Here is a 23,146-nt window from a genome sequence, read left to right on the forward strand (position 1 = left end):
AGCTTCCTCGGTAGGACTTCTCTTTTCTTTGTTTCGATTTTTGGGTGGTTTTTGTTGCTGTTGGATCTCTATTTTTCCTCCTCGTTCTTGCTCTGTGTCTCCTCTTTTTTTTTCCTTTTCTTCTCTGCAGGAGATGGCCATTTATAGGCCTCGTCGGTGTCTTCTTCGGACCAGTTAAAGGAATGGCCCTCGGTGAGTCACCGAACTATGGTGGTGACTCACCATAGGGTAGCAACGTGGACAAGGCAACTGGCTTCTGGAGGCTTCAGCGTGGCAGTAGGGCGTTGGATCACCCGGCAGTGTTGGAAGCTGCTGCAACTGATGCGTGGAGGGGCTGCTCGCTGGAAGCTGTTGGAAATGATGTGTGGAGGGGCTGCTGGATGGAAGGGGCTGCTCGGGTAAAAATTTAGTGTCTACACGAGGCATAGGACTTGTTTTGGGTAGATCGACTGTCTATGCTCATCTCTTGCAATTATAAACCATCCTCCGGATGAAGGAGAGAGGGGACGAAAGTCTCGGTTACCATAGGGTCTTCTGATTCTTCTCCAATAAGATCAACAATGGCTATCTCCAGATCTTGAACGTAAACATCATTTGAAGGCTTGAGGCAAACTGTTTTGGCGGTGTCAGAATGCGCCAGAGTAACATGGAGGAGTTTGTCGCTATTCATTTTTTGGTTTTATTTTTCTTTTATTAAGAAAAGAGTCTAACATAACTATATTGCACTCAAAGCTTTCAGCCTTTCCAGCGTGATTTGGGTGGCTGAAAAAACACACAACGTCCTTAATTATAAACCTCTTTATTATTGTCGAAAATCATTGTCGACTATTGTCTCAATTATCAAACAATAACCTACTTGTCATCTTCCACCCATTGACTAACCACCGCCTCAATTCCTATATCCCTAAATTTAAATTCTTAAATACTCAAATCTCATAAGTCTTTTATTGTCATTTTGAGTGGGTCATCTTCGACAATCGTCATTATCGTCAAATACCTATCCGACTGTCATCAGACCTCCCTTATCGATAATCCAGCTTATCATCATCTTAATCCCTAAATATTATTAAACCATAAAACCCTAAATCCTTAATCTTTAATAATAGGGATGACCTTTCCATGAAGTCTCCTCATCATAATAAATGGAGATGCCCATCATAACAAACATTAGAGATGCACATTCCTACGATACCTGAATAAAATATTGGATCTCTAATCTTAAAGGTATTGGGAGATGATAAGGAAATTTCAACAATAGAGTTAGACGATAGGGACGACCGATGACAATGGTGACGAGGAGAAAAACAAACAAAAGATTTATATTTCTTAGGATTATGGATTTTAATTTTTTTAGATTTTAGAAAAAAAAAAATATGTTTTTTAAATAATTTGAAGTTTTTTAAAATAAAATTTTTAAAAACAATAAATAAATGTGGCATGTGGCATATTTTGAGTGGTTGACATTTTTTCAATGATCGTGATAGGTCAAACCCTTAAAATGAGAACATTAAAAGCATTAGGCACATAAAATACAAAAAATAAATTTTCTTAATCAAGTGAGTTTGTGTATGAGTGAGTCGTACTCGTTGACCCTTACGGCGACCGAGATAATATGTCTGAATACGCTAGAAAGATCGGGATCTCCAATCCCAATAGATACCAATGTGTCATAAAGAAAGGTCAGAATGAGTTGGTTGAAGATGTAGCATTTTTTGAGTCTGATACGACCGATGTAATCCCAAAGGCAGAAGTGGATCCTAGTCAGGATAGTCCTATGGGATAGGCTCCGCAAAAGGTCGTTAGTGTGGTAGATTTACAAACAAAAATGACAAAACCTCCCTTAAAATCTTATGTAGCCACCTTGGTTGGTGATTCCAGTGATCATCCAAGTAAATTTGACTTTGTGAATGATGGTACAAACCTACATGAAGGGGATATAATCATTGATAGGAGCGATCTGTACCCGATAATTTAATTTTTGAGTCAAGTCTATAATTTAATCGATTATAATATTAAAAAAAATTGTTATTGTACGTCTTCTAGGTAAGACCATTGAATATAGGGTTCTCTGGAATAAAATTAAGTTACTTTGACAACCGTAAGGGAATTTTCAATTTGTAGAGCTTGATAATGATTATTTCTCAATAAGACTGGATAATGAGAGTGACTATACGAAAGTGCTCACAGAATCTCCTTGGGTGAGTTTTGGTAGTTATCTGATGGTCCAGCCATGGAACATGAGTTTTAATGCTCATGAGAATTAACCATCTCATGTGACAGTTTGGATCTCTTCTTGTAGGACCTCCCTTACCGCTATTATACTAGGTCGTTATTTTAGATTGTTGCTGCTGAGAGCGGAATACTTATTAAGGTTGATTACAACACGACTACTAGGGAAAGAGGTAAATTTGTACGGCTTGCGATTGTGGTTGATCTTAACAAACCTCTTTTACCGTGTATTGGAATTGGTGGATTCATGCAAAAATTGGAATATGAAGGACTGCAAATCATTTGTTATAAGTGTGGATTATATGATCATTCTCGAGATGTGTGTAGCCTCCATCCGATTAAAAAAAATCTCAAAGGATAAGTCTAATAACTAGAAGAGTTATGTTGAAGCCAACAACCATATAAGGGATTATCTTTATGATATCTGGATGGTTGCGGCTAATCAAAAAAATTGAGAAACAGAAGAACACAAGATGATGAAATGGATAACAATGTAGTTTAAGCTAAAACTCATTCTTCCTGATATGGAGCGCTAAATTTTATTGGTGATGATAATGAAAGTGAAATAATAATTTAAACATTCCACGTGAGAAGAAGGATACACATGAGGTCAGCTTACTGCTAGGAGAAATAAGTGTAAAGGTTTGGTCACTTTTACGAACAATGTTAGTGCTTTGATTATAATGAGAGTAGGTGTGGCTCCAAGTAAGGTCATAAAACGAAAAACTACACTAGAAACTTCAACTTTAAAAGACTGACTTGTGCTGGAAGTAGTTCAATAAATTTCTAGTAATATTCGTGTTGAACCAATGATCAATGGGCAAGTTCCTCAAGTCACTCTTCAGGCCCAAACATGCAAGGTGGAAATCATCAAATGGAAACAATTGTTGATGAATCACAAGTGAAATGCACTAGCTCTAAGAATCAGGGTGAGACAAACAAAGTGGGAATGATGAATGGTACTAAAGAGCTTAACTCCAAGTGATTTTGAATAAAAAATAGGTCAGTTATAAAGCTCCGACTAGACCTTTATTATCCGATTAGATTCAATCGACCACCTCTATGATTGATGGAATTATTACGGAGGATGGGGTGATGCACGATGATGGTTTAGATAAGTAAAATAATTTGATTCTTACGATTGCGCAAGGAAATAAGAATTGATTTTGATGGTCCACTCTATTTATTTCTTAAATTTTCTCATGTTTAGTTGTACGATTTGAAATAGTTAGCGTGTTACTAGTCCGTCTTCCAGGCGGCATCTTAATAATTTCCTTACTAATAATCAACCTCCGACAGTGGCTTTGTTGGAAAAGAGATGGGTACTAGGTCTCGCGCAAATAGTATTATTAGTAAATTCATATACCCAAATTCTTTTAAAATCGAGGCACAAAGCTTTAGTGAAGGTATTGACTTATTTAGAAGCAGAATCTTTGAATTGATATTGTTCATATTTCGAATCAATTCATGCATGTTAACATTACTTTAAGTAAGCTTGCACAGTTGATCTTTATTAATATTATTTATGCTAATCCAAACATTCAGAACAAGAAGCATCTGTGGTCACAGTAAGAAAGTCTGAATCCTGGTCATGATCATCCTTGGCTTCTTAGGGGTGATTTTAACGCAATTCTTAAACACTCGAATAGAATTAGTGGGTCAATTTTTAGAAACAGAATTAGTTGTGGCTTCTATGACTTTGTCTTTGATAATGCACTCTCGGATGTTGGCTTCTGTGGTTCCCCATTTACTTGGGCTTGTAGGTCGCTATGACAAAGGCTCGATAGATGTTTAGTGAATGATAATGGATCTCTTCCCTGATTCTAGGGTTTTCCACCTTGATCACATCGGGTCGGACCATTACCTTTTTTTTGTTTTGAATTCAACCTGCTGCACCTAGGAATTTGTCACAACAATTCCGTTTCATTTTAGCATAGCAAGAGCACCCCGATTTCCAGATAATCCTTTAAGAGAATTGGTTGACCTCATCTGACATTTGGGATAATCTTTCTAGACTCGAATTGAAACTTATTGCATGAAATAAGAATGATTTTGGGTTGATTGGCCTGCGTAAAAGGAAGCTTATTGCTCGTCTTCGTGGCATTGACAAGACTCTCTCTGATGGTAATTCTAGTTTTTTGATAGATTTGCAGAAAACGCTCAATAAGGAAGCATATTGCTAGTCTTCGTGGCATTGACAAGCTTTTTTCAACAAAGGCTTGGTGTTTTTCAACAAAGGGGCACCGAATTTTTAATTAAAATATTTTTGGGTTAATTACATTTTAACCATTGCACACTTTAGGGTATTTACAAGATTAGTCTTTAAGCTTCAACTATAAATACCTTAGCTCATTTAGCTTCAAAATCATCCCAAATCATTTCTTTCTCCCAATACTAGAGAGCTTTCTTGTGAGTAGTGAGTGTTTTGTAAACACCTGTAAATTTTCTCTCTTAGTAAAAGATCTACAGCAGTCCGGAGACGTAGACATAATTGGCTGAACTCCGTTATCAATTTTAGGTATTATTTTTCCGCTTTTATTTTGCATTCTCACTAATCTGGTTATAGAGAAATTACTCGTACTCGGTTAATTTCTCAACAACTGGTATCAGAGCTTTTGGTTATGAATTTTGTCAATTTTTTACGAGGTTACTATTCATTACTATTCACGTGAATAGTTAATTTCGTGATTAGTAAAAATTTTGTCAGCGATACGAATTTGTCGACGGAGGTGTTTTAATACACGGTGGTTCACAAGAATTGTCAGAAACGATCCAAACGAAGTCAGATTCGAGTGGGAGCGAAGACTGCAGACGAAGAGAATGTGAAAATTGAAAAGTTCGATGGTGCGGACTTTGGCTTTTGGAATATACAGATTGAATATTTTCTGTACCAGAAAAATCTATATCAACCTCTCTCAGGAAAGCAACTAGAGGGCATGAAGAATGAAGACTGCGCTCTTCTCGACAGACAAGCCCTCGGAGTTATCCGACTGACGTTATCCCGCAATGTTGCTTTCAACATAGCAAAGGAAAAGACAACGGCGGGTCTTATGGCGGCTCTCTCCAATATGTTTGAGAAGCCATCGGCCTTAAACAAAGTTCACTTGATGAGGCGATTATTCAATTTGCGGATGACGGAAGGGGCATCAGTGGCTCAACACCTGAATGAACTCAACACAATCACAACCCAGTTGAGTTCGTGGAAATTGAATTCGATGATGAAGTTCGAACTTTAATTCTCTTATCATCTCTACCAGACAGTTGGAATGGTACTGTTACAGCAGTCAACTGCTCGTCGGGAAACAACAAATTAAAATTCGACGATGTTCGGGATTTGGTATTGAGCGAAGAAATTCGACAGAGAGAATCAGGTGAAGCATCAATCTCCTCAGCCTTGCACACGGAGTCTAGAGGGAGAACTTCAGAAAGAAATTCAAATCGTGGCAGATCTAAATCCAGAAGGGGAAAATCAAGAACGGGAAAGAAATATTTTACCTGTTATAACTGCGGCAAGAAGGGTCACTTTAAAAGAGATTGCCGAGCACTGAAGAAAGATACCGGTGCACAGGAATCTGCCAACATGACAGAGGAGACAGGTGATGCCATGTTTCTAAGCGTCAACAATCCGATTGAATCATGGATCTTGGATTCAGGGGCATCTTTCCACTACACCCAATGCCAAGAAATCATGGAGAACTATGTCAGTGGTGATTTTGGAAAGGTTCATCTAGCTGATGATGAAACCTTGAAGATCGTCAGAAAAGGAGACATCCGATTAAAGTTGCCAAACCAGGCCACCTAGAAGCTGATAGGAGTGAGACATATTCTTGACCTCAAAAGAAATTCGATTTCTATAGGACAGCTTGATGGAGAAGGATATAGTACAACCTTTTCAGGCTATGAATGGAAGATTACCAAAGGAGCACTCATCATTGCTCGTGGTAAGAAGACTGGTACTCTCTATGTAACCTCAAACTTAGAGAATATCACTGCTGCAGCAAATGCTGATGGAAAATCAAACCTATGGCACCAAAGGCTTGGCCATATGAGCGAGAAAGGGATGAAGACACTTTTGTCAAAAGGGAAGTTGTCAGATCTAAAGAATATAGATGTCGGACTATGTGAGGATTGCATCTTTGGCAAACAAAAGAAAGTCAGCTTTGCAGAGATTGGCAAGACACCCAAGGCTGAAAAGTTAGAGTTGGTTCATACTGATGTATGGGGACCATCTCTAGTTCCATCTCTTACAGGCTCATTATATTATATTACATTCATCGATGATTCTACAAGGAAGGTGTGGGTTTATTTTCTGAAGAAGAAATCAGAAGTCTTTGATAACTTTAGAAAATGGAAGGCCATGGTGGAAAATGAGATTGGTTTGAAGTCAAACGGTTGAGATATGATAATAGAGGATAATACAGAAACAGAGATTCAGAAATTTCTGCGCAAACAATGGGATCAAAATGGAGATAACAGTACCCATGACACCGTAACAGAATGTCATAGCAGTGCACATGAACAGAACTCTGAATGAACGTGCCAGAAGTATGAGGATACATGCCATATTTTCCAAATTTCTATGGGCTGAATCTATCAACACTGCAACTTACCTGATCGACCGTGGGCCCTCAGTTCCCTTGGATGGTGGAATAATAGAGAAAGCTTGGAGCAAGAAAGAAATAAACCTTTCACACTTAAGAGTGTTTAGTTGTATTTCTTATATACACATAAATTCTGCTGAAAGAAGTAAATTTGATGCCATGTCCAACAAATGTGTCTTTGTTGGTTATGGTGGTGGTGAGTTCGGTTATTGGTTTTGGGACTGCGAAAATCGGAAGATCATCAGATGCAGAGATATCATTTTCAATGAGAATGTGATATACAGAGACAAATCAACCATATAATCAAGTAGCTCTAATACCGAAGCTGAAACAAAGGAATTTGCTGAGTTCGAGGAGATTTCTGGAAATGATGTTCAAATCGGTCCTGAAGCAGTTCAAGAAGAACCAGGCACACCGGAACTAAGACGCTCCTTTAGAATTCCTAAACAAACCCAGCGTTATTTGCCTTCTTTGCACTGCTTGTTGCTAACTGACAATGGTGAACCAGAGTGTTATGATGAAGCAATGCATGTAGAGGATTCAGTCAACTGGGAGTCTTCCCTGAAAGATGAGATGGACTCGTTTATGTCAAATCGGACGTGGGAATTAGCTGAATTACCTCCAGGCAAGAAAGCGCTCCATAACAAGTGGATCTAAAGGATCAAAAAAGAGCACGATGGGAGCAAACGCTACAAAGTAAGATTGGTTATTAAAGGTTTTCAACAAAAGGAAGGTATTGGCTACAATGAAATTTTCTCTCCAGTTGTAAATTTGTCTACAATCAGACTGGTGTTGAAAATTGTAGCTGCAGAAAATTTACATCTTGAGCAGTTAGATGTAAAGACAACTTTCCTTCATGGTGATTTGGAGGAAGAAATCTATATGAGGCAACCAGAAGGCATCATATAGGCAAGCAAGAAAAACCTGGTATGCAGGTTGAAGAAGACCATGTATGGTTTAAAACAAACTCCTAGACAGTGGTAGAAGAAGTTCGATAGCTTCATGGGTAGCAGTGGTTTTACCAGATGCCAAGCAGATCATTGTTGATACATCAAGAAGTTCGACAACAACTTCATTATTTTATTGTTGTATGTTAATGACATGCTTATTGCAGGTTCATACATGCAATAGATTATAAACTTGAAGAAAAAATTGTCGAAGCAATTTACAATGAAAGATTTGGGCGATGCAAAGCAGATTCTAAGGATAAGGATCAAGAGAGATACAAAGTCGGGGACTTTGATGTTATCACAGGCTGAGTACATCAACAAAGTACTCTCCAGGTTCAACATGCAAGATGCTAAACCAGTAAGTACACCTTTAGGTGTTCATTTTAGACTCTCCAAAGAACAGTCACCAAAGATGGAGGAAGAACGTGCACACATGGTGAAGGTGTTGTATGCCTTAGCAATTGGAAGTCTGATGTATGTCATGGTTTGTACCAGACCAGATATTGCTCATGCAGTGGGAGCTGTTAGCATATACATGAATAATTTGGGAAATGTACACTGGGAAGAAGTCAAATGGATCCTCAGATATCTACGGGGTACCACAAACAAAATACTTTGTTTCAAAGGTGGAGATACGATACTGACAGGCTATGTAGATGCTGACTTAGCCGGAAATGTTGACATCAGAATAAGCACTACAGGGTATGTCTATACTCCAGGAGAAACTGCAATGAGTTGGGTTTCTCAACTATAGAAGATAGTTACTCTCTCCATAACTGAAGCAGAATATGTCGCTGTTACAGAAGCCAACAAGGAGATGGTCTGGCTCCAAAGTTTCTTGGAAAAGTTAGGCAAAAAATAAGAAAACAATATCTTGTATTGTGATAGTCAAAGTGTTATCCATATAGCGAAGAATTCGTCTTTTCATTCCAGAACGACGCATATATAATTATGATATCATTTTATCCGGTCTCTTCTGGAAGATAGGATTTTGAAACTTGAAAAGATTAGTGGAGCTCAAAATCCGACAGACATGTTGACAAAGACGGTGACCATGGACAAACTGAAGTTGTGTTCAGCTTCAGTTGGCATGCTAGAATAACAAGACTAGAAATGTTGTTGCATTGATCGAGGTGTGAAGAAAGATTAAAATCAACTTCAAGTGGGAGATTGTTAAACGTAAAAGTCAGAAAGGGGGGCGCATGCCTTTTTTCAACAAAGGCTTGGTGTTTTTCAACAAATGGGGCACCGAATTCGGTGTCCCAATTTTTTAATTAAAATGTTTTTACGTTAATTACATTTTAGCCACTGTACACTTTAGGGTATTTACAAGATTAGTCCTTAAGCTTCAACTATAAATACACTAGCTCATTTAGCTTCAAAATCATCCCAAATCATTTCTTTCTCCCAATACTAGAGAGCTTTCTTGTGAGTAGTGAGTGTTTTGTAAACACTTGTAAATTTTCTCTCTTAGTAAAAGATCTGCAGTAGTTCGGAGATGTAGGCATAATTGGCTAAACTCCGTTATCAATTTCGGGTATTATTTTTTCACTTTTATTTCGCATTCTCACTAATCTGGTTATAGGGAAATTACTCGTACTCAGTTAATTTCCTAATATGGTGAAGGGGGTTACTCTTACAATATTCGAGGAGAGTTCTATCAGTTCTCTACTCAGTTTTTAAGGAGATTGTCCAACCCTATTATGGATAATGAGATCAAGCAAGTTATTTTTTATATTCATTCGTTAAAAGCTTGAGAAATGGATGGGTTCCACGCTTTCTTCTACCAACATAATTGGAAGATGATAGGTCCAAGTGTTTGCTAGTTCATCAGGGATTATTTTTTAAAGGAAAGATTCCAACGACTCTTCATCACACTCTTTTAGTGGTCATTTTGGATATTGAATATCTTGAGAATTTCACTAAATTCTACCCCATCAGCTTGTGTGTCGTTTTGTTTAAAATAGCTACAAAATTGTAATTAATCACCTCAAACCTTTTTTGCCTAAGTGGATCTCAGAGGTAGGGATGAGCATGGGACCCGAACCTGACGTGTTCCGACTTAACCTGATTAGGTCAGGTTTTTTAAAAAAAATTAAGTTCGAGTTGGGTCGGGTTAAATTTTTAAAAGGTGATGTTCGTAGGTCGAGTTTGGGTTTAGGGTGAAAAATACCTGACCTAACCCAAAAAATATATTTTTACCTTTTATATCTAGGGATAATTACAATAATAACCCTCTATGTATTATTTTTTTCAATTAAATCCCTAATTTTATTGAATAAAAATAATATTTTTATTAGTTTGGGTTAGGTTCGGATTTTATCTAAAAAATCAGGTCGGGTTCGGGATGGGTGGAGGGTGTAAAATTTTTTGGTCGGGTTGGGTTGACCCAAACCAAACTCATGCATATCCCTACTTAGAGGGGCAGAGCTTTGTTCTGGGTCACAATATTTCAAATAATATTAGTCTTATTCAAGAGGTTATCCACTTCATGAAGCGTAAAATGGCTAAATTTGGGTGGATGACCATTAAAATCGATTGGGAAAAGGCCTATGACAGATTGGAATAGCCCTTTTGTTAATTATTCATGTTGAAAATTAAACAAACTTTCGGTGGAAAGTTGGATTTAATTAATCCCCTGAATACAATTGTCAAAAAGCAGTACACAATTGTTGATTTTTCAACAATGGTAGAACTTCAATTTTAGCCATTATAATTTAGGGTATTTATAAATTAGTCCTTAAGCTTCAACTATAAATACCCTAGCTCATTTAGCTTCAAAATCATCCCAAAGCATTCTAGCTTTCTTCCAATACTAGAGAGAATTTAGAGAGTTTCTTGAGAGTTGTTTTCTCTGTTTTATCAAGAAAGAATTATCATTGTTTTCTCCTTGGTAGATCGATAGAAGTTGTAATTCCTATTTTCTCATAGTGAAATTCTTCTACCGTTGCCCGTGGTTTTTACCCTATATTATTTAGGGGTTTTCCACGTAAATTTTATGTCTCTTTTATCTTCAATTTTTATTTTCTCAAATTATCAGTTGCGTTTTTGCTCTATCCGATAGCCGTCTTCCGCAACAATTGGTATCAGAGCCAGATTAGAGTGTGTAATATCTACTTATTGTCTTTTTGGTTGCCACCAAAAGGTGGATCCTTCAATATAAGAAAGTAAGAAGTTATTACCCATTCTTTGAAGGTTCCAGAGAACTATTCACGATAGTGAAATAGTGGGAGCTATCCGTAAAAGAAGCTATGGCAACGAAATTTGATATTGAAAAATTCAATGGGAGAAATTTCTCATTGTGGAAATAGAAGATGAAGGCTATCTTGAGGAAAGACGGTTGTCTACCAGCTATCAGTGAAAGGCCGGTGGATTTCACAGATGACAACAAATGGATCTAAATGGACGGGAATGCTATGGCAAACTTTTATCTTGCATTAGCAGATGAAGTATTGTCAAGCATCAAGAAGAAGAAGACAGCTAAGGAGATATGGGATCATCTCACCAAATTGTACGAGGCCACATCGCTGCACAATAAAATTTTCCTTAAGAGAAAATTTACACTCTCCGTATGCCAGAATCTACTTCAGTGACGGAGCACTTAAATACACTGAACACTTTATTTTCTCATCTTACATCCTTAAGCTGTAAAATAGGAGAACACGAACGTGCTTAACTTTTACTTCAAGTCTACCGGATTCATATGATCAACTCATCATCAACTTGACAAACAATAATGTCACTAGTCTAGTCTTCGATGACGTTGCAGTTGCTGTTCTACAAGAAGAAAATCAGCGTAAGAACAAGAAAGACAGACAAGTAAATCTGCAACAAACAGAAGCATTGACAATGATGACAACGATGAGAGGGAGATCAACATAATGTGGCCAAAGCAGCAGTCACAAACATGGTAGATCAAAGTTGAGGAGCAACTAGAATTTAAAGTGCTACAACTGTGGAAAAATGGTCACTTGAAGAAGGATTGTTGGAGTCTAAATAAAAACTCCAACCCACAAGGCAATACCGCAAACACTTCAGATGATGGAGATGCTCTATGTTGTGAAGAGTCAACCACCGTGGAAGGCAGAAAAAGATTTACAGATATATGGCTCATTGATTCGGGAGTAACATATCACATGACCTCAAGAATAGAATGGTTCCATAATTATGAACTTGTCTCAGGAGGATCTGTGTATAGTTGCAATGATCATGCCTTAGAGATCATTGGCGTAAGAACCATCAAATTGAAGATGTATGATGGAACAATTAAATTGTTCAAGATGTGCGGCACGTGAAAGGCCTGAAGAAAAATTTATTATCCTACGGATTGTTGGATAATAATGCAAGCAAGATTGAAACACGGAAAGGAATCATGAAGGTGTTCCGTGGAGCGCTTGTGGTGCTGAAAGGTGAAAAGATAGTTACAAACTTGTACATGCTGAAGGGAGAGACTTTGGTAGAAGCAGAAGCCTCTGTTGCCTCATATAGTTCAGATTCGGCAATTCTATGGCATCAGAAACTTGGACACATGTTAGAACAAGGAATGAAAGTCCTTGTAGAGCAAAACCTACTTCCAGGCTTAACAAAGGTAACACTTCCTTTGTGTGACCGTTGCATAACAAGTAAGCAGCACCGGTTGAAATTCAACAAATCAAATTCTAGAGGCAAAAGTTGTTCTAGAATTGGTTCACTCTGACGTATGGCAAGCACCAGTTACATCCCTAGGTGGAGCAAAATACTTTGTCTCATTTATTGATGATTACTCTAGAAGATGTTGGGTGTACCCTATTAATAAGAAGTTAGATGTATTTTCAACTTTCAAAAACTTCAAAGCGCGGGTGGAACTTGATTCTGGAAATAAGATCAAGTGTTTCAGAATAGATAATGGAGCAGAATACACAAGCGGAGAATTTGATGACTTTTGCAGGAAATAAGGCATCAAAAGACAGTTCACAGTGGCGAACACTCCTCAACAAAATGAAGTGGTAGAGCGGATGAACAGAACCTTGTTAGAAAAAACAAGAGCAATGTTAAGGGATGCAGGACTAGAAAAATCATTCTGGGCAGAAGCAGTCAATACCACCTATTGTTTGGTGAATCGAGCTCCATCAACTGCAATAGAGCTGAAGACACCAATAGAGATGTGGACTGGTAAGCCAGCTGATTATTCAAACCTCCATATATTTGGAAGTATTGTGTACGTGATGTACAACTCCCAAGAAATCTCAAAGCTGGATCCAAAGTCCAGGAAATGCAAATTCTTGGGGTATGCTGATGGAGTCAAGGGGTATCGCTTGTGGGATCCCACTGTCCACAAAGTAGTCATAAGCACGGATGTTATCTTTGTAGAAGATAAGCTACAAAGAAAAGAAGATGATGATAGCGCTGAAAAGTCAGAGACTACATAGATACATGTGGAAAAAATGTTAAACAAGGAGATTCTTCTGAAGCAGAACCAGCACATGATGAACAAGAACCAGAGAGTTCTGAAGCTCCAACAACTCATCAATCAGATCATGTGAGAAGACGTCCCAATTGGCACTCAGATTATGTTATAGAAGGAAATGTTGCATACTGCCTTTTAACAGAGGACGGTGAGCCATCAACATACCAGGAGGCAATAAACAGCTCAGATGCTTCACTGTGGATGATGACGATGCAAGAAGAAATCGAAGTCCTTCATAAAAATAATACATGGGACCTTGTGCCACTACCACAAGGAATGAAGCTAATTGGTAACAAATGAGTCTTCAAAATCAAGCGAAATGGTGACGATCAAGTGGAGAGGTATCGTGCAAGACTGGTGGTCAAAGGATATGCTCAAAAAGAAGGTATTAATTTCAATGAAATTTTTTCTCCTGTGGTTCGACTAACAACAGTTCGAGTAGTCTTGGCAATGTGTTCTACATTGAACTTACATCTAGATCAGCTAGATGTTAAAATAGCTTTTCTTCATGGAAATCTTGAAGAAGAGATTTACATGCTCCAGCCTGAAGGTTTTGAAGAAAAATAAAAGAAGAACTTGGTTTGCAGGTTGAACAATATCTGTACGATCTAAAGCAGCGCCGAGGTGTTAGTATAAGAGATTTGATTCCTTCATTATGGCCTTGGATACAGACTAATGCAGACCCTTGTGCTTATTTCAAGAGGTCTGGTGATAACGATTTTATTATATTACTGTTGTATGTGGATGACATGTTGGTTGCAGGACCCAACAAAGATCATATTGAAGAATTGAAGGCACAACTGGCTAGGGAATTTAAAATGAAGGACTTGGGATCAGCAAACAAGATTCTAGGGATGCAAATTCACCGAGACAAATTAATAGGAAGATTTGGCTTTCACAAAGAATTACTTAAAGAAGATCTTGTCACGATTCAACATGCAAGATTGTAAGCCAATTTCTACCCCTCCTATTAACTTCAAATTATCTTCCAGTATGAGTCCTAGCAGTGAAAAAGGTTGCATTATGTTACGGAGGATCAAATTTACTTATCAATGGGTATGTTGATTCTGACTATGCAGGGGATTTGGATAAAAGTAAATCTACTACTGGATATGTGTTTAAAGTTACTGGTGGAGCTGTAAGTTGGGTTTCAAAATTGCAGTCAGTTGTGGCTACATCCACAACAGAAGCAGAATATGTAGTAGCTACACAAGCCAGTAAGAAGCAATTTGGTTGAAGATGCTATTGGAGGAGCTTGGGCATAATCAAGAGTATTTCTCTCTATTTTGTGACAGTCAAAGCGCCTTGCATCTAGCAAGGAATCTAGCATTTCATTCAAGGACAAAGCACATACGAGTTCAGTACCATTTCATTCGTGAAAAGGTAGAAGAAGGGACGGTAGATATGTAGAAGATACATACCAAAGACAACATAGCAGATTTCATGACAAAGGCGATCAATACCGATAAATTTACTTGGTGTCGATCCTCTTGTGACCTGTCAGAAACGTAAGCAACATAATAGTACAAGGTAGAAAAAATGGTATGAAGATATGATTGTTTCAATCAAATCTTCAAGTGAGAGATTGTTGAAAATTAAACCAACTTTCGGTGGAAAGTTGGATTTAATTAATCCATCGAATACAATTGTCAAAGAGAAGTACACTATTGTTGATTTTTCAACAATGGTAGAACCTCAATTTTAGCCATTATAATTTAGGGTATTTACAAATTAGTCTTTAAGCTTCAACTATAAATACCCTAGCTCATTTAGCTTTAAAATCATCCCAAAGCATTCTAGCTTTCTTCCAATACTAGAGAGAATTTAGAGAGTTTCTTGAGAGTTGTTTTCTCTTTTTTATCAAGAGAGAATTATCATTGTTTTCTCCTTGGTAGATCGAGAGAAATTGTAATTCCTATTTTCTCATAGTGAAATTCTTCTACCGTTGCCCGTGGTTTTTACCCTATATTATTTAGGGGTTTTCCACGTAAATTTTGTGTCTCTTTTATCTTCAATTTTTATTTTCTCAAATTATCAATTGCGTTTTTGCTCTATCTGATAGCCGTCTTCCGCAACAATTCACTAACTGATTGGGGTGTTCGAATAATCTCCGAAAATTAATTAAGCTGTGTGACCTCTGTTTCAACTCAAGTTCTTTGGAATGACATTGTATTGGATGTCTTATACCTTTCAAGGAAATTCGCCAATGAGACCCTTTATCTTCAGACTTATTTTTTCTTTGTATGGAGAGGCTTGTGCAAGGTATTTACTATGCGGTTGATATTAGGGAATGGAAACCGATCAAGCTTTCAAGAAATGGTCCAACCTTATCTTATATTTTTTATGCAGATGACTTTATGTTGTTTGCGGAAGCTTATTTCCTACAACTTGATACTATTTAATGTATTATGTGTGATTTCTCTCATGCCTCGGGCCATAAAGTAAGTCTTGCTAAGATCAATATATGTTTCTCAAAGAATGTCCCTGATTGTCTACAAGAAGATATCAGTTTTGATTTTGAATTTCCTCGGGTTGAATATCTTGGAAAATTTTAGGTGTTTCGTTGCTCAATAACCAGATCACTTATGCGACCTATTATTAGGTTATCCAAAAAGTCTGTGATCGACTATTGGATTACAATCCCATCATATGCCATGCGGACTTGTTATATTCCCAAATGATCATGTTATGAACTTGAACGGATAATTCGTTCCTTCATTTTGGGTAAATTGGATGGAAAACGAAAAGTTAATCTTGTTTGATAGGAATAACTATGCAAACGTTCGTCCATGAGAGGACTGGGACGACGTGCTTAAGTCTTCAGAACGATAAATTTATTATAAAGGTGGTTTTTCAGTTAATATTTTATACAAATCATCTCTGGGTGTGAGTTTTACGTGCAACATACAAAATATAGAACGTGTTCCAAACTCTATTGGATGTAGGGTGTGATCTGGAACCAGTTTCGAGAGAGAATTGTTTGGAATATTAAAAATGACTGTTCAGTCAATCTTTGGAAGAATGCTTGGCTCAGATATTTTGGTTTGTGGGATTTGAGTTTGTCGCTTTTCAACTAATTTTATGATTGTGTAATGGTTTCCAGCATGATCGATACTAATGGTTAGTGGAAATGGATTTTGTTAAGAGACTCATTGCCTGCTCCAGTGTTGTTATCTCTTATTAAGACTCGTCTACTACCTCCTCATGGTGGTTCAGGCAAAGCGGATTGGAAATAGGATAAGAACAAATGCTTCACGGTCCAAAGTGCGTATGCTTAACACATTTTCGAGACATCCATGGAGAACCCCAACAACTGAAATTGCTTTACAGAGTATCGCATTCTTCCTTGTGTTTGTACGCTTCTTTGACTTACGTGGAAATATTCCCTTCTTACAAATGAATATAGAGCTACGAGACATCTATCATCATATACGAGCTGTATCTATGTAGTTTTACTGTTGAATCGATATCCCACATATTTAGAGAGTGTCCAGCTGTGCATTGTTGTTGGCAAAATCTGGTGAGACCTAACAGACTTCATGAATATGCAAGCATGATGTTGAATGATTAGGTTGCTAAAAACCTTTGTCAGTCAGACTACTTTTCTATGGATGATGCAGAGTGGGATCATTTGTTTGGGTATATTTTGTGGTGCCTCTGGGTTCAACATAACCGTATCAATTTTGAAATTGATCATATATATGAATGATAGTGTTCTTTAGCTTAGAAGAATACTACATTTGGAGACAAGACATAACATGATGGCTCGTGACACTTTGATGCATAATCGTGAACATCATGTTAGCAGAGCAATTTATTTTTCAAAAGTCTCATGCATGAAGTTGTGGGGACATTAATTTTTAGAAGCATCATTAGCCTCAAGTTGAAAAGGCAATTTATTTTTTTTCAAAGTCTCATGTTCTGAAGTTGGAGAAACAAAACATTTTTCAAAGTTCTATCATTTCAAGTTGAACTAAATATCGTCGTTGAAGTCTTATCACCTTAAGTTGGAGGATTTTTTTCTCTCTGAATAAAGTCACCCAAAACGTACATGAAATCATGTCGTCTAAGCCTTGCCTTATTCTTATTCCACAATGATGGATAGAAAAAGACGACTAATAACATCGTATTTTTTAGGCTAGACCTTAAAATTCAAGTCCAAATAAAATTAGGCCAAAATCTATTTTTTTCAAAACCCACCAGCAGACTCAAACTTGAACCCAAACCCATTTTTTTAAGTCAAATTATGACCTAAATCCTCATCACACAATTATATCTCACTCACTTCTCTCACCACGTCTCAACTCCTATACCCAACCATCCATTCAACCTCAAAATTAACTTGTTTTTTCTCTCACTAATAATGATGATGGGCAACAACATGCGAAACTAGTGAGTAATAATCAGTAGGGAGAGACCTTGGTTAGATCTAAAGATTATATTAGTATTTTATTTAAAATTTAAAAGTCCAATTGAAAATCAATCTCATTTGTTGATACCCACGTCACATTAATCAAAATGATTTAAATCGATAACATAGTAATTTATGATTACAAGAAAATATATATTTGAAAAATTCTTAATAATTTGATAATGAACAATTATTTACCCTTTTAAATGTTGTGTTTAAACTCAAAATTTAAAAAAAAATATTAATTATTAAAAAATTGAATATTATTATAATATATTTTTAATATTATATAATATGTACTCAGATATATTATAATAATATATAATGTTTAATAATTTAGTATTATATTAATAAATTACTAATAATAAAAATTAAAGGTGTTCAAACAGTTAATTCAATCACTTACTGAATTGAATTACCAACCAAATTAACTGAATATTTTTTTCTTTAATCATTAATCAAATCGATTTTTTTGAAAATATTAACCGAACCAAACTTTATTCATTTTATGTAAATCATTTTTTATAAAATTAATTATAGTGTATCAAACAATTAGTGGAAATGGTTTACACAATTCATTTTACGTAAAACAATTTTCATGTAATTCATTTTACGTAAAATAATTTTAAGTAATTCATTTTACGTAAATTATTTTCTAGAAAACCAATTACAGTCTATCAAATAGACCCTAAGTGTTTGTGGTCTTGTGTCAATGAGTTCAACGTACAATTGTGCTGGTTGTGGAACCTTGTGACTTTCCACAACATTTTTCGTTGTGAGTATGAAACACATATCCTCTACTTGCGGTCGACATTGTGGTTTATACACCTGACAAAATATGCCTTTTGGTCAGACTCCACCGTATAAAATTCTATATGAGCTTTACTGCTAGTTCAATATCATTTTTAGTTTAAAATTGGGATCCAATGGGTTGTATATAGCCGACATATAAGGAATCTCATAATTCCTCATGGCATCATAGTTTATGTCATGCATTGCAACTAGATGATGATAGTGAGACATTTGGGGTTGTGACATTTAGAGTTGATTGGATGTTGGTGAATTATCCAACCTCATGAAGCATTCTGCAATACATGACCACGTGAAACCACTACCTCCCAGACATCACCCTCTTTATCAAAACCTTGTTATCAGCATCATTAATTATTGGTGTGTCATCGTCCAGTATCAGAGGAACAAAAGTTTCATCGTCCTCACTAAAATCAACAAGACTTTCACTGAATTGCCTAACAAGGTTATCTCGATCATTTGATGATAATGCTTCTTCGGTTATGGGTGCAGCTGTTGACGAAGTAGGAAGATCTACAATATTTCTCATTTCAACGTATATCTCGATAATTTGATTATTTGAGGATTGATACATGCCAATCATCATAGTAACATTGTCATTATCATCAAGCTGGATTACTCCATATTTGAGTGGAGTCTCTAAAATTACGTGTCGATAACTCAAACATGAAACAAAAGCTCCAAGTTTTCTTTAAATTCTCTACTTTATTTGGCAATGAGATATATCGACATGGAACATCATGTTCACGGGCCTATGTAACATAAACACAGCACCATCATTAGTTTGAATAACTTGGCCATTTGAATGGACCACTGTGAAAATTTTGTTAGCCATTGTTTGAGAAAGGTTTGTGGTTGTTCAATGAAGTTTTAGAAAGTGGAAGTTTTGTGAAGATTCACATGACATAAGCCAATTTAAAAGAAAAATGAACTATCATCAATCATCATTCAATTCGGTGACAGAAACTTTTCAATGATATATCAACTCATTTCAGAAAACTTTTTAATAGTGGTATATCAGTTTATATCATAAAAACGTCCATTTCTCATAGGCCATTTAATTTACAATGACCAAAACTTTTCAATGCCCAGTAAGTTCTCTTCAGAAACTTATCAGTGATATATCAGCTTATTTTAGAAAACTTTTCAGTAGTGATATCTCACTTTATATCATAAAAACGTCCATTTCTTATAGGCCATTTAATGTACAATTGCAAAAACTTTTTAAGTGCCCAAGAACTTCTCTTTAGAAACTTTTTAGTGATATATCAACTCATTTTAGAAAACTTTTAAGTAGTGATATATCACTTCATATTAAAAAAAGCGTCCATTTCTCATAGGCCATTTAATGCACAATGGCATAAACTTTTAGTTCCCAATAACTTATCTTCAGAAACTTTTCAGTGATATATCAACTCATTTAAAAAAACTTTTCAGTTATTATATATCACTTCATTTTAGAAAAAAAATCCATTTCTCATAGGCCATTTAATGCACAATGGCAGAAACTTTTCAGTAATATATCACTTTATTTTAGAAACTTTTCATAAAACTATTAATATGTGTGAGGTGAAAGCAATTTATATCACTTGAAGCAAATAACATCTAAAACAATTTTAGTCTTTCACTTCTAAAGGTTCAATTTTTTGCTAATGTGGCTTGCAACTGTTTTTTTATGATTGCAAATCTTAACTACATCTTTAAAAAAAATCAACTAGACAAGTTGAAGTTCAATATAGAAACAATAGTTCAACTCAGATGCAATAGAATAATATTTTCATTATATTATAAATTGTCACTATTATGCAGGAGGTTTGATCTAATCGATGATGTCAACCTTGCTAGTATGATTGAGACATACTTCTATCATTCTATATCTAATGTCGATTTTTTTGTAAAGTTTGTTGATCTCGACCTTGCTCGTATGGTTGAGGATACTACCTCAAGCTAGAATATCCCACCAACTAAGAAAAATGATGAAGAAACAAAGATATGTGATGGAGACCCAGAAGCATTGTTCCAATTTGTACGTGAACGATAACAAAAAAGCAATGAAAATTAAAGAACTGAATATTACCTTTGACGAGTCTATTGATTACGAGGATTAAAACATCATAACGAATACTACTATGTTTAAGGTTTTTTTATTTACTGTTTAAGGCGTGTGTAAGGTTATTTATATTTATGACCTTAACGTAATGTATTATGTTTGTTGTTATTATCTTCTCAATGTAATGTTCATGGTTCGTTGTTTTTATCTCCTCAATCTAATGTTTAATGGTTTAATTTAATGTTTACGATTCATTGTTTTTTTTAAACAAAACCTATTACAATCTCCTTAACTTTTCAGCGATATATCAACATGACCGTTGGAACTCATCATATTAAGAAGATAAAAACAACAAAACTAATACATTACGTGAAGGAAATAAATACAACTGAATATGAGCTTTGGAACTGGTCACCTCAGCATGACGAGTTCCTTTTTTAAATATAATTTTAAAAAATCCAATCACGAGAAAAATAATATTATTTTAATAAAACTCGTCATCTTAAAAAATAATTAAATATTACACACTAAGGTGACGAGTTCCGTGAAAAGTAATTAAATATTACACATCGAATACAAAATATTTTCTATAGGAACTCGTCACCTCTAGGTGACAAGTTCCATGTATATTATAACAATTGGTGTAGATCCCAAAATAAACATCTACCTACCTTATTTTCCCAATTTCTTTTTCTTCTTGCCTTATTGGGCCAAATAAACCAAACGTATTTCATTCCAAACCCACCAACAGACCCAAACTTGAACCCAAAATTCATTTTTCAAGCCAAATTATGATCCAAATCCTCATCCCACAATTAAATCTCATTCAGTTCTCTCACCATTTCTCAACTCCTATACCCCCAACCATTCATTCAATTTCAAAATTGACCTATTTCTCTCTCTCACTAATAATGATAACAGGTAACAACATGTGAAAGTAGTGAGTGACAATCAGTAGGGAGAGACCTTGGTTAGATCCATAGATTAAATTAATATTTTATATAAAATTTAGAGAATATATTAGTATTTTATTTTAAAATTTAAAAGTGAAATTGAAAATTAATCTCATTTGTTGATAAATCACATCTCATTAATCAAAATGATTTAAATCGATAACATAAATGAATAAGTTATTATTATTTTCTTAAATCAATAACTAAATAAAAAACAAAAATAATTATTTTAATAATTTATGATTACAAGATAATATATATTTTAAAAATTCTTAATCACTTGATAATTAAAAATTATTTATTCTTTTAAATATTGTGTTTAAACTCAAAATCTAAAAAAATAATTATTTTTTAATTATTAAAATAACTTTATCTGTTCTATTAATTTCATTTTAAGAATGCAGGTTAGGTTCCATCACGGGTTTACCCAAATGGGTTTACCTTGAACTAACAGCCGGCCAGCGTACTTTATCTGTTCCAAATTTGTGGCGCATAACAAACACACAAATTGAATTCCATTCAATAAAAATACCACTTATAAACACCACCCAGAAGCTTAGGCGGCTTTAATCTAAAACCGAAAAGAAAAAATGGCCAAGGAGCTCTGTTTTGGAATGACAGCCATGTTATCCATAAACACTTGGCAAGGGCAGCAGCACCACCACCATTGGCCGAGGTCCCAGCTATCCCCGCGTCCCATCTCAGTCACCCGTCGCCTCACCAAGCATTCCCGGTTTCGAGTGTTCTGCCAAAGCGTCGAAACGCAGGCGACGAGCGTGGTATATGACCCGGAGTTCGGTGCCAAAGTCGGGCAAGACCGTCTCTTGAAGGTCCCCGTTTCGAACATTAGGAATTTCTGCATCATAGCACATATTGATCATGGGAAATCAACTCTGGCGGACAAGTTGCTTCAGATGACGGGTACCGTCCAGAAGCGAGAAATGAAAGAGCAGTTTCTTGATAACATGGACTTGGAGAGGGAAAGAGGCATTACAATTAAACTTCAGGTCGGTTTCGGATGTCAAAACCTTCGGTTTTTTTTTTGGTTATAAAACCCAGTGCTGCAAAGTGTTTTGATGGATTTTTGTTTCTCTTGGTTCTTGTCAATGTGTTACTTGTCGTAGCTTGTTTCTACTTACAACGACAGAGGAAAAAAATACGGATTTGCTTCTCTCTTGTGCTTATCGGGCATTGGTGGGAAGGTTTTATAGAATTCAAGTCCAAAATCCCGTTCCATTTCAGTGGGTTAAAGATTTAAGCAGTCCAGGACTAAAGTCAAAACTCAAAAGTGAACTAAGTAATTTCATCTCTATACACTTGATATATATGCAAAAAATAAATTATTAATAGTGGTAGTGGATAATCGTCTGACATGAGCTTTTGGAATGTGACATGTATTTGAGTTGATATCTGACAAACATATGTTCTTAATACTGAAAATTTTTCTTTGCTTGAGTTCTACCTATATGTATAGATTTTCAGATTTCCAAAGTCCACAGTTTTCCATCAACTTTGTTGTCGGTCTTACTTTTTTGGATTAATACTAGATGTAAAAGGGTTAAATTTTCTCATTTATATAGTATATGAACTAACTTGCACCTTTAATTGTAGTATAGGATTTTCCTCTAACCGTTTCATTGTGCCTTTGCTATCTGCACATTTGTATTACTTCCTCTAGCTGACTATGCACTGAGGA

At 35.9% G+C, this 23,146-nt stretch overlaps 1 protein-coding gene across 1 annotated transcript in view; it reads left to right on the forward strand.

The window, feature by feature from the left end:
• Positions 1 to 22,003: 22,003 nt before the first annotated feature.
• Positions 22,004 to 23,146, forward strand: part of LOC120176298 (translation factor GUF1 homolog, chloroplastic) — a 44,570-nt gene continuing 43,427 nt past the window's right edge. Inside the window, exon 1 of the mRNA XM_039182747.1 lies at positions 22,004 to 22,457. Within this exon, the coding sequence (XP_039038678.1) occupies positions 22,041 to 22,457 (417 nt within the window). The 5' untranslated portion in view covers positions 22,004 to 22,040. The remainder of the gene's footprint in view (positions 22,458 to 23,146) is intronic.

This window comes from Hibiscus syriacus, unplaced genomic scaffold (assembly GCF_006381635.1).
Source record: "Hibiscus syriacus cultivar Baekdansim isolate YM2019G1 unplaced genomic scaffold, ASM638163v2 tig00112231_pilon, whole genome shotgun sequence".
NCBI classification, from domain to species: domain Eukaryota; kingdom Viridiplantae; phylum Streptophyta; class Magnoliopsida; order Malvales; family Malvaceae; genus Hibiscus; species Hibiscus syriacus.